General features: G+C 38.1%; 4 protein-coding genes across 9 annotated transcripts in view; 2 read left to right on the forward strand and 2 right to left on the reverse strand.

Moving 5' to 3' along the window:
• The window catches only part of LOC127811395 (isoleucine--tRNA ligase, chloroplastic/mitochondrial), a 41,749-nt gene extending 36,619 nt beyond the window's left edge, over nt 1-5,130 (forward strand). For 2 of the 6 annotated variants that reach the window (XM_052351208.1, XM_052351209.1), the window contains exons 18-22: nt 65-190; nt 1,915-1,988; nt 2,762-3,011; nt 3,609-3,788; nt 4,474-5,130. In XM_052351208.1, coding sequence (XP_052207168.1) covers nt 65-190; nt 1,915-1,988; nt 2,762-3,011; nt 3,609-3,788; nt 4,474-4,716 — 873 coding nt within the window. In that variant the 3' untranslated portion in view covers nt 4,717-5,130. Of the gene's footprint in view, nt 1-64; nt 191-1,914; nt 1,989-2,761; nt 3,012-3,264; nt 3,789-4,473 lie in introns of those variants that run through there. The other 4 variants (XM_052351213.1, XM_052351212.1, XM_052351211.1 and 1 more) reach the window with 4 other exon arrangements.
• A 635-nt stretch (nt 5,131-5,765) lies between these two features.
• On the reverse strand, nt 5,766-7,316 carry LOC127811006 (xyloglucan 6-xylosyltransferase 2-like). The gene has a single exon (XM_052350683.1). It carries the CDS (start codon nt 7,314-7,316, stop codon nt 5,961-5,963), a length of 1,356 nt encoding a protein of 451 aa, XP_052206643.1. The 3' UTR covers nt 5,766-5,960.
• A 386-nt stretch (nt 7,317-7,702) lies between these two features.
• Nucleotides 7,703-12,132, forward strand: LOC127811007 (heat shock factor-binding protein-like). Its single transcript, XM_052350684.1, has 5 exons — nt 7,703-7,837; nt 10,676-10,729; nt 11,162-11,185; nt 11,263-11,305; nt 11,792-12,132. The coding sequence occupies exons 1-5, from the start codon at nt 7,835-7,837 to the stop codon at nt 11,914-11,916; spliced, it is 249 nt and encodes an 82-aa protein (XP_052206644.1). The 5' UTR covers nt 7,703-7,834; the 3' UTR covers nt 11,917-12,132.
• Nucleotides 12,133-13,563: 1,431 nt separating this feature from the next.
• Nucleotides 13,564-13,911, reverse strand: LOC127811228 (rapid alkalinization factor-like). The gene has a single exon (XM_052350937.1). The coding sequence runs from the start codon at nt 13,909-13,911 to the stop codon at nt 13,564-13,566; it is 348 nt and encodes a 115-aa protein (XP_052206897.1).
• Nucleotides 13,912-14,185: the final 274 nt, after the last annotated feature.

The raw sequence follows: 14,185 nt of genomic DNA on the forward strand, positions 1-14,185 counted from the left end.
GACTGGTGTAGACGAGAATATTGCTTTAAATAGTTTGATTCTCATTTTTGTGAATTTTTTATAGGTTGATTATGCTGTTCCATATAGTGATCTTCCCATGATCGATAAGCATGCACTTTTTCAGCTTGAAAATGTCGTAAGTAACATCAAAGAGAGCTATGAAAATTATCAATTCTTCAAAATATTCCAGGTATGAATGTTCTTGATCTGACTGGTTTTATATGATACCATATCAAGTTCACACTGAATGAAATGGTGGTTACTGTTGGAATACATGGTCATTGCTTCAAAGCCATATGTAGAGATATTGCCAAGACATTGATTAGCACTTCTGAGGGGGATGTGTTAAACCCACTTGTGTTTTATTGTTTTCTTTATCAAATTTGATTCTCAAAATCTTTGTGAACTTAAAAAGTATAGGTGTACATAGGGGAACACCTCAAAAGTGTCTGGTATCTCCCCAATGAGCATTATGTGGAGGTTTTAGACTCTATATTTACCTTTAGCTCAGACATATGTTCCAGTTCAATTCGAACTCATTTCTGTGGTGGCAATACAAGTTTTAAAAAATTTAGACAATTTTCTATTTTGGCCATCAATCAATTGAAATCTATAGAAGTTGGTAAAACTCACAAAATTATTTGAAATATTACTTGCTAACTAGGATGGAAAGATCTTATAAAACTCACTGTATTATCTTGACCGAACTCTACCTGGGTCTAGAGACTTGATTGACATTTTTCTCCAAGGTAAGACCTGATAGACTGATGGAATACCAAAGTCAGTGGGCAGTAACAGTATCACCTAAAGGATCCTTCTCCAGATATTGATGCTAATTTATTAGTACAAGACAGTATCAAAAAAGCAATGAACACAATATCTTGTGAGTTGAGATGTTGCCATTCACTGTAAATTCCTTTGTACAATTATGAATTGAAGCTAAGCTGTTTCATTGCCATATCTAGATACTAAGGACTAGTAGAATGCAGTAACAGCTTAGGAGTCAGAGCTTTATTGTTTATTAAGCTTCTTCAAAGAGGTGACTACAATGTGGAATGTGATCTCAAGAGAACTATGGAAGCAAGAGCCCATATGAAGATGGATAGGACCCAAAAGTATAAGCTTGGTTGCTATGACTAAAAAGCTGTTCAACTTAGCATAAAACTTGCTCCTAAACCTTACATGAATATAACTCCATTAAAACTTCTTGATGGAAAATGTTAAAAGAAGTGATTGTAGATAGATTCTTGATGGACCATCCTTGTGTCTGTTACTTGATGCTTTTAACGTGTGTGATGCATGCACTCACAGTAGTTCTTTAAGGAACCAATGTCTCAAAGAACTGTGGACTTGTTTCCCCTCAGCTCCCATGCTGGGACTTCATCTTTTAGTTTTTCATTCTTCTTATAATTATATTAGTTAGCCTCATTCTATGTATAGTTATATTAATTAGGGGGGACTGCTTGACATTATGAAATATGTATTTTGTTGCCTTAAAGAGTCCAGACCACAAATTGACATTGGAGCATCTGCAGATCATAGATTTCTTATGGACAGCAAAGTGTTACTAATATTTGTTAGGTTTTGATTCTCAACCAGTTTTTGGCCCGAGTCACCTATAGGTTTTCTTTTATTTGTTTTTATTTTTTATTCTCCTCCTGCAATGTCAAATTTGATGTCACATTGGACTGTTGAATAGTACTTCAAACAAGAAATGGGCAGAATCTTAAATGTTTGTGATTGTACCTACTTTCTGAACTTTGATATAATTTTGAACTTTCAAGATTTAACAGATTTGTTTTTTAATTACTGATAGATACATTATGCAATTTTAGTTCTATTAAATCTTCATTTAATTGAAAATTGGAGAACAATTTTATCAACTTGTTATTGGCATACCTTTCTCCTTTTCAGATCATTCAACGGTTTGTAATTGTTGATTTATCAAATTTCTACTTTGATACTGCAAAAGATCGGCTCTATGTTGGGTATGTTTCCTGCTTTTGTATATATGGCTATTGCCTCTTCTTGGATATTTCTCTTATTTTCCATCATAAAGAAATAAAGAACCACATGGTTGCTTGTACACCTAGCTTTTTTTCTATGTTAAAATTTTAGGGACTATGAATGTTGCAATATTGAAGGCTTATGAGTCTGGATTGCCTGTTACTCATATAGGATTATCAAGAGTTATATTATTAGTAGTAGTAACAGCAAAGTATTCTATTCTTTTTAGTAACCAGCCTATTGTGGGTCAGAGGATCTGAAATTTCCCAATTTCCTGTTCTTTGAGAACATCGGGGTTGCTGAACTTAGGAACATTGTTAAGAATTTATCCTCCCCTTGTTTCCCTCTCAGAATTTCGGCCTCAACTAAACTGAAGAGTGAGTTATTGGGGCTGTGTCATGTACTTCATGTCATTTTCTTCTACTCAAAATGGTCTGACCAATGACACAGAGGACCATCATAATGTTTCATAACTGCAATCTTTCATTCCTCTAGGACCCTACCTTAGTTTCTCTGTCTTACGTGAAAGCACCCCCTCCCAACCTCATGCAATCAACTGGATCCAGCATGCCTCCCTGCCTGCGCTGCACCCTCTTTCATTGTGCTTTCTACCATACACTAGCTGCTACCATATACCACTTTCGCCATCATCTTTTGCATTTATTAGATATATATACATAATGCATATATTTGTTCAATGTAAAAATACTTAAGTTCAAATGATATTAAGTTGCTGAGATTTTATTTTTTGCAGGGGCTCTGCAAGTTTTACCAGGAGAAGTTGTCAAACAGTTCTTTCTGCACATCTGCTTTCCATTGTCCGGGTAATTGCTCCAATACTACCTCACTTGGCTGAGGATGTTTGGCAGCATCTTTCTTTTCAGTGCATTACTGAAGATGGTTCAAATGCTAAATTTGTTTTTGAGTCAAGATGGCCTGCATTGAACCAAAGGTGGCTTGCTTTCCCTGAAGAAGACATTGGCTTGTGGGAAAATATTCTTGAGGTAATCTCTCTGTTATTCAACTGGAAATAAACTTGAAAAGATTAACTGTGAAAATTGTTTCTGAGTACAAAAAAATTTTGTGATCCATATCATGAAATTTTATTTTAGGCTGGTCTACTTTTGAGTTTTTTTTTTTTTTTTTTGGGTGGGGGATGTTACAAGTGTGGACCTTCTCCACCTTATCTACCTTATAAAATGCGATAAAATTCTTATATTAGGTTTGTGTTAAATTTCATTTGACTTACAAATACAGGAGCTGTCACTGGTGACTTCCAATTTTTGGCTGTTCAATCTGGCAGTTGAAAATTTAGTGCTCCAATCAATGGTCAACACTCAAGACTGGCTTGAAATTTAATAGTCCTGGCTGAGATGCCTACTTCTGCTTCATTTTACATAATGAACTGAGTCAAGTCCAGTTAAGGTTCTTATGATATGGAATGTAGAAAACTTTTTCACGGGCAGATGGCATAATTAGTAGTTGTATTTCTTTATTATGTTATTTCAATTCCCAATTTCACAATTTATATGTTGCTTCTACCAAACTAGACTTCTTTCTTTCTTTCTTTTTTTCCTTCTATTTTTATTCATTTTGGGCAGCTGAGAACAGAGGTGAATAGAGTCCTGGAGCTTGCTCGTACACAGAAGTTGATAGGTTCCAGTTTAGAAGCAAAGGTCTACCTTCACACCTTGGACAACAGCCTGGTGGCAAGATTAAATGAAATGTGTGAAGCTAAAAGTGATGCAGATACATTATCTCGCATATTCATAACGTCTCAGGTGTGTTCTTTGTTGCATGAGATTTATGCCTGTCTGACTCTAGTGTTTCTCCGTTTTGTGACTCCTATATTGAAAATAAGAAATATGTGTAAGACATAATTAAGATAGTTGTTGTGTAAGAATGACTAATGAGGAGTGTAATAAGTTGTTAGCAAAGAGCTAGAAAACCAAGAAAACTTAGTGGGAGACTTTCAGGTATAATATGAGTTATGAGGCCTTATGGAAGCTAAAGTGTTTCTCTCCATATTAGTGAAAATCTGAATCTAAATGAAAGCATAGTTTTCAGTTGCACTTTAACTGATTTTTTGTATCGCCTTAATGGTTTACTATTAGGTTTGATGATAAACTTTGGGAATGGTTTGATTAGTAATGGCGTTGAGTTCTTTTTAAGAAATAATTGTGCCTTCTTTCCTCTTTGAAGGATGAATTGAACAAATTCCCAACATATTATTGTACCTAAGCACACTATCAGTGCACCAAGTAGAATACAATGAACCTGGAGCATAGGAGGAAAATGTCGGTACAAAAGTATGGCCTTCCACTTGCCATTTTACATATTTGGTTGGAGACTCTAAACAATAGGCAGTTTGTAATTCTTCTGGCTCACAGTGATTATACAAGTATCACATTCTATTAAGCAACATATACGTTGCTAAGATGAGATTCCCAACAATTGGATCCACAGGTACAGATTCTTCCATCACTGGAAAAAGAACTAATTGGTAGCATACCACACAGTGGAGAATGCTTCATTCAAGGAAAGAAGAAAGTTTGGATAGGCGTGTCAAGGGCAGAGGGCTCAAAATGTGAACGATGCTGGAACTACTCTGCTCAAGTTGGTTCCTTTGCTGATCATCCCACACTTTGTACTCGCTGTCACAATGTTGTTACTGTTGAACTGCTTCCAACTTTAGCAGCCGTAAGCTGACACTTGATGTTCAGAGAGAATGAAGAACACAGGACCAAAGGCCAATGCTAGGAGCAAGGAACATTCAGGTTGTATTCTGCCATATACTTTTCTGAAGTGTATGAGCTGAGTCCACAAGCTCCATACCGCTCATCACAGATACAACTTTTGCTTTCTTCGAGTTCAAAGGTGTCATTCAGCATTAGAGATTGCCCATATTTATCTCACTAGAAAGGACTAATCTAGTGGGTTTGTAGCAAAGGTTGACCTATCTGGGAAAGATCATGGCAAGGAGCAAACAGTTCGGAAGAATGAATGTGTATTATTTTAAATGCTTCACTTGTACATTATTTTGCATTTTTGTACCTTGTTTGAAATTTTTGTTCTAGGGCTTGAATAAATAAATGAAGTTACTGGCAGCATTCTATTCACTTATATTAGTTATTTATCTAGTTAGAGGGTGGCCATTGCCCTCCTTCTAATAGGCTTGAAATGCAGGAAGTTTCATATATTCATCAATTGCTCACAAGAGGACCTCATTTCAGAAATGGCTGCAGTGCACTGAAAACAGTTCCAATGTTGAACCCTTCAACCTTGACAATTAAGCTTGCAACATTAACCTTCTGACAAGGATACCATATCCCTTATCTGCCAGAATGCTGTATGCATGCTCCAAGAATATCGGGTGTCCGCCAGATTATGCGAAAAGTTTCACTGGAACTTGAAATTCTTTTGAGTTGGCTAAAACTTGGTTACCAGAAACGTCATAATTTGCTCCGATCTTGACTGTTCAACAGCCCAAAGCTTTGATATTCCATAGGATCCCCGCAGGATGAATATGGAAAGGCAAATTTCACTATGAAGTAGTCAAACTTGTTGATCTATCGTGCAATTAAACTAATACAAATGGTCCCCTTTGAGACACTTTCACTAGTATGCAAAGCTTCCTGGAAATTAATGATCAAGAACCGCACAAAGACCTGAGTGAACTGGGAACATTCCGTCCTATTGTCAAGAGAAACTAATAAATCCATTGCAAAGATTAACAGAAAAAGGAACAATTTTGGAGATGAGGGCAGAAATTAGACTATGATTTTTCATTAGAGTCAATATAATTAAAGAATTAGTGAGGCAGGTGGCTGCTACTAGTTCCAAATGGTACCAAAACACAAAAACACAATGTGTATAATCCAAGTGTTGTACAGAATCATTATCTGCGAAGGCTACCTCAACCATGGTGTCAAGCTAATTGCTTCTACTTGCTGTCAAGAAGATGATACCTTGACAGCTTTAAACGCTGGATGAATCAAACCAAACTTGTCTTTGATCTCAAGAGGCTTATCAGTCTCATTTCTTGTTCTCTTCACCTTCCTATTATCCAAAGACTTGTGCATAAACCCATAAATCTGCAGGACCTGATTGTCAGCAAAGTTGAAAGCTCTGTCCATCTGCTTCAAGCACCTCTCGACCGGGTAGTCGCCGAACTTCCCACAGGGCTTGCAGCCGACAAAGTGAGTCACCAATGGCCACCGGTGATCGCCAAGACCAGGGTGGTAGTTCTCCATCATCTCCTCAAACCTATCCACCAAAATCCCCCAGTAGCCATGTAAATAGTATGCACTCTCAAGATAAACCTTGTCTGCCCACTTATCCTTTTCTTTCACCAAGAGATAAACGATAGCCGATTGATCATCAGCTTCAAATGGAGGCCTGTCCTTGAGCTCTCTGGCCAGCATCTTCCCGGCTTCTTCCCGGACCTTCAATGGCCCCATCGGAGCCCAAGCATCAAGAATGTCCAAAGACCACTGGCAATTCCTCAGCAAGAAACTCCCAGTGTTCAACCCAATCCAATTCTTCTGGCCATACACCATATGGTCCCAACCATGCATCACAAAGTTGCTGTCTCTGTACCTCTCCCAGGGGATTTCAAATGCCATGTCTGTAAACATAGCATCGCTGTCCATCCACCATAGGAACTCAATATCAGGGTGTGAAATCAAAAGCTTCCTTATCAATGGAAGCTTGGCCCAAAACCCTGCCATTTCTGCATCAAGCAAGGCCATATTGTAGAAGATTTCAATCCCATGGAGCCTACAGTAATCAATCTTGTTCTTTAATGCCTTCAATAAGTAGTGATCACCAACCGGGTTTTCACACGGTTTGGGCGAAGACCCGGTGGCCAACAAGACCCGGGGCTTGTCGGGTCTGAGAAAGTTCGGGCAATTAGGGTTTTTCTTCAGCCACCGAGCTCGTCTCTCGTCCCAATCCGAGATCTTGGGTCCAAGGGTGTAGGGTCTATTCGGGTCAGATCTTTCAGGCTCCTCGTCTTCGTCTATCCAGATCGTTTTGATGTCAACATCGCCGTAGCTCCTCTTCTCCTCGGCGGCGGCTCCGGCTCCGGCTCCGGCCTCTTCCAGCACCCGGCGAGGCTCTGCCTGCCGCCGGGAGAAACGGTTGCGAATCTCGCGGAAATCCTGCTGCGGCGTGCCGAACTTGCCTGCGCCGAGGTAGCCGCGGATGACGACCACCGTGAGGGCCAGGCAGAGGAGAGTGAGCTTGCCGTTGCGGAGGAGTCGCTTCACCTTCAGAAGCCGGCGACCTCCGAAGCACCGCTCCAGCATTTTCCGGCTCCAGCGAGTTCTCGAATGCCGAAGTAGACACAGCACCGGTGAACCTCCGTGGAACAGAAGTTGGTTGGATTGGAGATCCGTGAGATTGCGATTTGGATTCGATTGGATTGCTGCTGAATTCGTGTTTTACTTTTATTTTTCTCTTTTGTGTGTGCGTGCGTGTGTGTGTGTTTGTGAGAGAGAGAGAGAGAGAGAATCCGGCGCCGGGGGAGGGAGAGAATTGATTGATTCAACGACCGGCAGACAAATTAGGGAAGGAAATTTCAGAATTCGTTTGTTGTTTGGTTTTCCGGCAAAGAAGGGAATAAAATCAAATTTATTTTCTTCTGTAACTTTATTTCAAAAAACCGTTAATGTTAGTTATTGGGACAGCTGTTTCTGAACTTATAAATAGCGGTTAGCGTAAGTCGCACATTTTCAGGGGCACATTTGTAATTCTCAATTCTCCATCGCCGTTTGTGACTCTGCCAGGCTCTTCAAGCTTCCAGCAATCACCAGAGATCTCCGATATGGTAATCCCTCTCTCTCTCTCTCTCTCTGAATATGGGAATTCATGTGTGTGTGTGTTATTTGATCGACCGATCTCGGATATCTGTGATTCTCGTTCGTCCTTCCGCATTTCGTTAGGGTTTGAGCAATTTCAGTTTCACCGATCCAATGTTCAAAGATCTCATACAAAACCTGCCTGAGATTTTACATCACATGCATATGTTGGCATTTGTTTGCCGAGGTTTTGCTTAGGTTCTGGCAGTTTTTCCTTTCCTGTTTGGTTGCCGAGAAAAGTGGGCCAAGTAAAGGCATTACTCCTCTCTGGAACTAGTAATTTGTCGGGGTACAGGAAAATGAATCAAAAACTTTTTGGTTTTTGTGACAAATGCTTATTCTTTTTCTTTTTGGTCTGTTTTCTTTCCGTATCCTTTCCCTTCCACAGGTCCTATTTATAAAACTAGTGTACAACCTCAGATTTTTCTCTTTGATTGCTGGGGAATGAAGAATAACTAGTCTTGCTTTGTAGGTGAGTTAATTGTGTTATCATCTGTTTAATAGAAAACCAGAGAAACTTGAAAATTAGATTAATGTTTTATTGTTGTTGATATTGGTGCTTTTATTTCACTCCAAAAAATTAGTTGTTAAGAGTGTTTGGGATGGAGTGGCAACAACTGCCCATGCTAGCATGAACAATCGTTTGGCCTTAGGGATGACAACAAATTTTTGGGGTGCTGACCCGCAATAAGATAAAGGTTTTTTTTTTTTGGATATTTTATGGCTATTTGTAAAGTTAGGGTTTTTGCCCATATATATTTTCTCTGTGCTATAGTTTTAGATAGTAAAATCTAACTGTTCTCTTTCTGTAGGCTTAAGCAAGCTATCAAATCATGTAAATCTTGCTTGATTTGTGTTCTTTTTTCTTGTGTGTGAGTCTTTGGTTTAATCATCTTTTTCTTTGTTCAAATCTTGTACTATTTATGTTACTATTGGCATTGAAACAAGGATTGGTGTTAAATTGTAGTGTGATTTTATATTGTTAGTCTACTTCTAACTTAGTGAGGGCAAGCCTTGACAACAAGGATAAGGTTGCTTTTTCAGGATTGTAAGATCACAGGTGTTGGAGATGTAGAGCCTGATGTGATTTATGACACCTATGCAGACTCGGTACGGGCCTGAAACCAAAATAGGCCCAAATTAAGAGTTTTATTTTTGCGCTAGTCTTCATGTATAAATATGTGGGTATAATCCTTGTAATTGTAACATTTTCAAAATAGTGAAAGAAACCCTAGTGCAACTGTGGACATAAGCAAGTATAATCCTTGCTTGATTTGTTCCCTAACAACAAGTTCAGTTGTGATTGCAAAGCAAGGGTAATGTTGTCTACAAAAACTACCCTCCTCGAATCCTCGCAAAGAGAGGAGCATTGTGCACTAGAACTTAGTGGGATTAAAGATGTGGCATTATGTTGCGTTTGCCTGATTTTGTAACATAACCTGCGGAGCTGGAGGGATGTGGAAATATTTACCACCATTACAGCAGGAGGATGGTGTGAAATAGATGTATGTGAGATGACAGGTTGAAGTCTTCTCAGAAGGATGTTGGTCATAGAGACAATGGTGGGTAAATGGAGAAAGGGGGACAAAGAATCAGACCAACTAGAAGCACAGAAGGGACAAACAGAGTCTTGTATAAATGGAAGAGATCTAAATCTTTGAAGTGTCCATGGCTTCACTGTTAATTGGGAAAACTTGACCTAGAAGGTTGTCTTTTTTTTTTTCTTTAAATGACCTAGACGGTTGTCCCTTACTTGTACAACATCACTTGCCTCGGGGAGAAGTGGACATCCTTGCTATTCTTTTCAATTGAAGAAAAAGCCACTGGAACTCTTTGGTTAGAAAAGTAATGTGGAATTTGGATTATTAAATTTTGACGTTTGATATTAGGATTTTAAGTTTTATTTGAATTTTGGCATTTAAATTTTAGATTTAGATTTAATATTTTTAACTTTTATTCAGATAATTATAACTAGGGTAATTATCTTTTAGTTGGGATTTCAGCATTATATTGGCTTGTGATGTAATCAGAGATTAAGCTTTTGGTTGATATTGAATACAAATTGATGTGTGTGTGTGTGTGTCTCTCTCTCTCTCTCACTCACTCAGGTCTTCTTCTCTTCTTAAACTACTTCTTCTTCCCTAATTCTTCTCCTCTTTTTCAATCTTTCACAAGATTCTGGCTGTCCTGCTTCAAAAGTGCATGAGAGGTTCTCTAATTGTTTTATGGTGATTGGATCCAGACCTCTCTCCTCCTGTGAAGCTGCAAAATCTCAATTTAAGTTGCTTGTAATCCCCTCAAAATTCACGAGCACAGGCATCTGATCTCTAGAACTAAATTACTTCTATGGCCAATTCCTGAAGTGTCCTTGCATCCCCGTGTCTTCATAATGTCTCATTAATTTCAATAAAAATGAACTATCATGTGTGGACGCTTTCACTATTCTCTTGCAAGGATGAATGAATTATATTGCAGAAGGAAATTCCCCGAGTCCCCCTCCTTTCTCTTTTTCTTCATACCTCCAAATACCTATACTTGTTAGCAGATTTGCTGATATAATGTTGTGTTGAATAGTGTCTTGCTTCCCTAATTGCAAGATGTTGAGTAGGTGGAACAAGTTGCACCTGGACTACCTCCTTGATCTGATTTGGTTGAGCTTGTGCTACTGATAAAGTTTTCCAATTGATAAGAAGGAGCTGTCCCTCTGCAATATATTTTATAAGAAGCAGCTGGATAATCTGTGTTGTATATGTAATATCATATTCTATTAGCGTTTAGCTTAGTACTCACTCAATGTAAAATGGCAGGATGGGTATGATGCAGATGATCCGAAACAGAGTGCAGCTGATATGACAGTATTTGTGAGTTTTGTACCATAAGAAAATGCATAGCTTTATCTTTCTTGCCTATTCTTTCTAAGAATGTGAAAAATAGTTCTAGGGCATCTCTCTGTGCCCATAGAAATGGCAAACTGAAGGTATGGCCTTTTGGTAGGTTAGGAGTTCAAAGATCCCAGTTCTAGTAGTTCCAATTGCTTTCAATTTTACAATCAGTCAGCTAGGGGCTTGTACAAGACTGGCTGGTGGATAGATGAAGCAACCTTAAATGTACTTTGTGACTCAAATATGCGGGGGAAGAAACAAAATACCACTTTTATTTCAAAATTTTATAGTCCTCATGGATTTTATAGAAAACAAAATTATGCATATCTTCTACCTCATTGAAATTGCTTATCTCACGATTGAGCAATTAAATGATGGCATTAATGGAAAACTTTTTAATATTTTTTCCAGGTTCAAAATCTTCTGCAGCAAATGGTGAGTCTGTTATTTCTTAGGTCTTGTCCTTGGTGATGTTATACCTCTATTTTTTGCTGACAACCTTGAATTTGCAGCAATCTAGGTTCCAGACAATGTCCGACTCCATCATTTCTAAGAATATCCTTTTCATTTTCCACATGTTAATTAAATTTTACAAAAAATGTTCTAATGTCTTGACAAACTAAGATCTTCTCTGGCATTTGTATGCATCTAATTTTGTTTTTGGTTTTATTAGCATTTCAGTTGAACTGCTTATGAAGATCTATATGCATCACTTTCCATTTTTACAATGAAAAATTTAGGATTGCTTTCTTGCCATGACTTTTCTCTTTTCTATCATAACTACTGGCTTTTCCACGCACACATCTCTGTCTGTCTGTCTGTCTCTCTCCCTCCCCTCCCTCTAAGCAGGGTTGGGTGGGATGATGTTTGGTTTGCCATGTTTCTTTTTGAATAAGCGATAAAATGTTTGAAATGCCACCAGATACCTCTTCAGTAGATGCTAAAACCACTGGAGTCAACCACCCTATCTTTGCCTCTTACATGATAATTAGTACCGATGCGGATAAAACTATTGTTTCTTTAACTATAATGCAGTTGTACTTGATGAGATGGGAAGTCGGATAGATGAGTTGGAGCAGAGCATCAATGATCTGAGGGCTGAGATGGGGCAAGAGGGGTTGCCTTCTCCATCGAAGCCCAAAGAAGACTCCCCCCAAGATAGGTGACGCTTCTGCATAGTGTATTTTAAATCATGCTGTTTTGATCACGGTGGTAGTTTTCTCTTAGCAGTTTCAGTTCACTTGTGATTCTTGAATATTGGGGTTTTGTTATTTTGGAATGGTATGAATGCCAATGGGGCCTGTAACTGAGCAACGGCCGAAGCATTTTCTACTTCTATACAGAATATGTTTTATCCTCTGCCTTCATTTTTATTCTATTTGAAGACAATAGGAATAGCTTGTGAAGTTTGATTATCATGTCCAATTTGGTTGCTCAGTCTAGCAATTCAAGAGTTCCCTTCAAGTAAGCCTTTTGGTTGAATATCTTTGCATTATTACAATTGCTAAAAGAATTTTTACATGGTTTTATCATTTGAGGGTGCAATCTAATGTGCTTATTTTGATGTCAACGACCATAAATTAAATTTACATGATCGCTAGATTTGTGTTTTTTATTTATTTAAATCTATATTGATATTAACGATCAGCTAGAATTCATGTAGTCAATCACTCCTAATGAGAAATATCAAAACTTAATATGTTATTGATTAAACTAAAAGTTAACGATTTTTTTTCTAAAATGATAGATCGGTTGCAAGTTGAGAGGGGGAGGGGCGAAATACCCATTTTCACCTTGCTCTCTCTTGCCTATAGGCGCCCATCAAAATCAAACAAAAAAATTATTGTCCTAAAATGACCATGAAAGATAATAAAATATATGTAAAATTTTATTTAAATGATTTATTTATCCATCCTCTTTATGAACATGGTATGGTTTTTCTCTTCAAAGACATGGAAATAGCAGCTGTGTTCATTTTATTTTATTGTGGTGCTGATTAGTGACTGATTTATTTACATGTGAAAGTCATAAAGACATTTGAGGCTGCTTTTGATTGCTTTGGTTGTGAACTTATTTCACTTGTGAGTTGTGACTGCTTTAAATAGGTGACAAAGCGAAGCCAACTGTGCCCAAAAAGAAAAGAAAAAATATTATTATTTTTAATATTTTTGTTATTAAAAATATATTTTATTTGTTATGATATCTTTATTTGGATTAGGGTAATGAACTCATAAATGTCATGTAATTTTTTATTTATATATAACCATATGATTGAGTATTTAAAATTACATGCATTAGTAATTTTAAAATTAAAGTGCACTCTCTAATGTATATTTTTTCATATTCATCCAAGCAAGCATTCATGAGTGGTATGGTATAAGATGAAGATGAAATGTGCCTTAGGCCATAGATCGAGTGATTGGGAAGTTATAAATTGGAATTCACACTAATAAGTTGTGAGTTCGACTCTTTATCTTGTACAGTAAAATGAAATCTTGCATTTGTGATTTATTTTTTCTATTAAAATTAAAGATACGAGCGGCAAAGATCGCTCAAGATGATCGTCTCAAGACAAGGCAAAGAAGTGAACACAAATTTATCACTAAAATATTAGATTTTGGGATGATGACTAATAAAGCATATGTATAATATTATTATTTATTGAAGCACTATTAAGGGAATCAAACATCAAACATGTTTATATTTGGCCATGTTAGATACAAACCAGCCAGCCACCTCCCAAAAATTATTTATAAAAAGAAAAAAACCAAATATATATTATCTTAATTCAAACAAAAATAAAATAATTAAAATTAATGGCGGCAGCGGGTGATGGCACTGCAGCCGCGGTGGTAGGGGTTGGCCGGAGCTCCCCGCCGGCAATTGTAGTACGACGCGCCGCTTCTCCGGCATGGCACAATGTTCCTCCTCAGAGCACCGTAGCTTATGTACCTCCTCACCGCCGCTAACATGCGCCTGTTAATCTCTGAGTCCATCTCCATCTCCATCTCCATGTCCACGCATTCCCCCACCGAGCCACCGCACGCCGCCATCTCCGGAGGGGAGTACCACCCCAGCTGGTGGCTGTTTCCGGCGGACGAGGGTGGCAGCAGCACCAGGAGCAGCGCCCAGAGCTCAAGAAACGCAGTGAGCTTCGCCATTTCTGCTTCTCTGAGAAAGGCAGGCGTGGGTAGGCCTTTGTATATGTTGAAAGGGGTGGTTGGAAATGCCCCTGGGTTGGGATTTATTTACAAGTTTACATACCCTTTTTGGAAATTTGCAAGCGGTATAATTGTAATCTAAGCAAGGACTAAATTCATGCTTAGATTATTTATAGGGTAAATTATTAAGAAATCACTAAATTTTAATTTGAATATGAAATTTGTGTGGAAACTTAAATGATATATACATACCAACAATGGGCAATTGGGTGGG

This window comes from Diospyros lotus, chromosome 10, assembly GCF_014633365.1.
Source record: "Diospyros lotus cultivar Yz01 chromosome 10, ASM1463336v1, whole genome shotgun sequence".
Lineage (NCBI taxonomy): Eukaryota > Viridiplantae > Streptophyta > Magnoliopsida > Ericales > Ebenaceae > Diospyros > Diospyros lotus.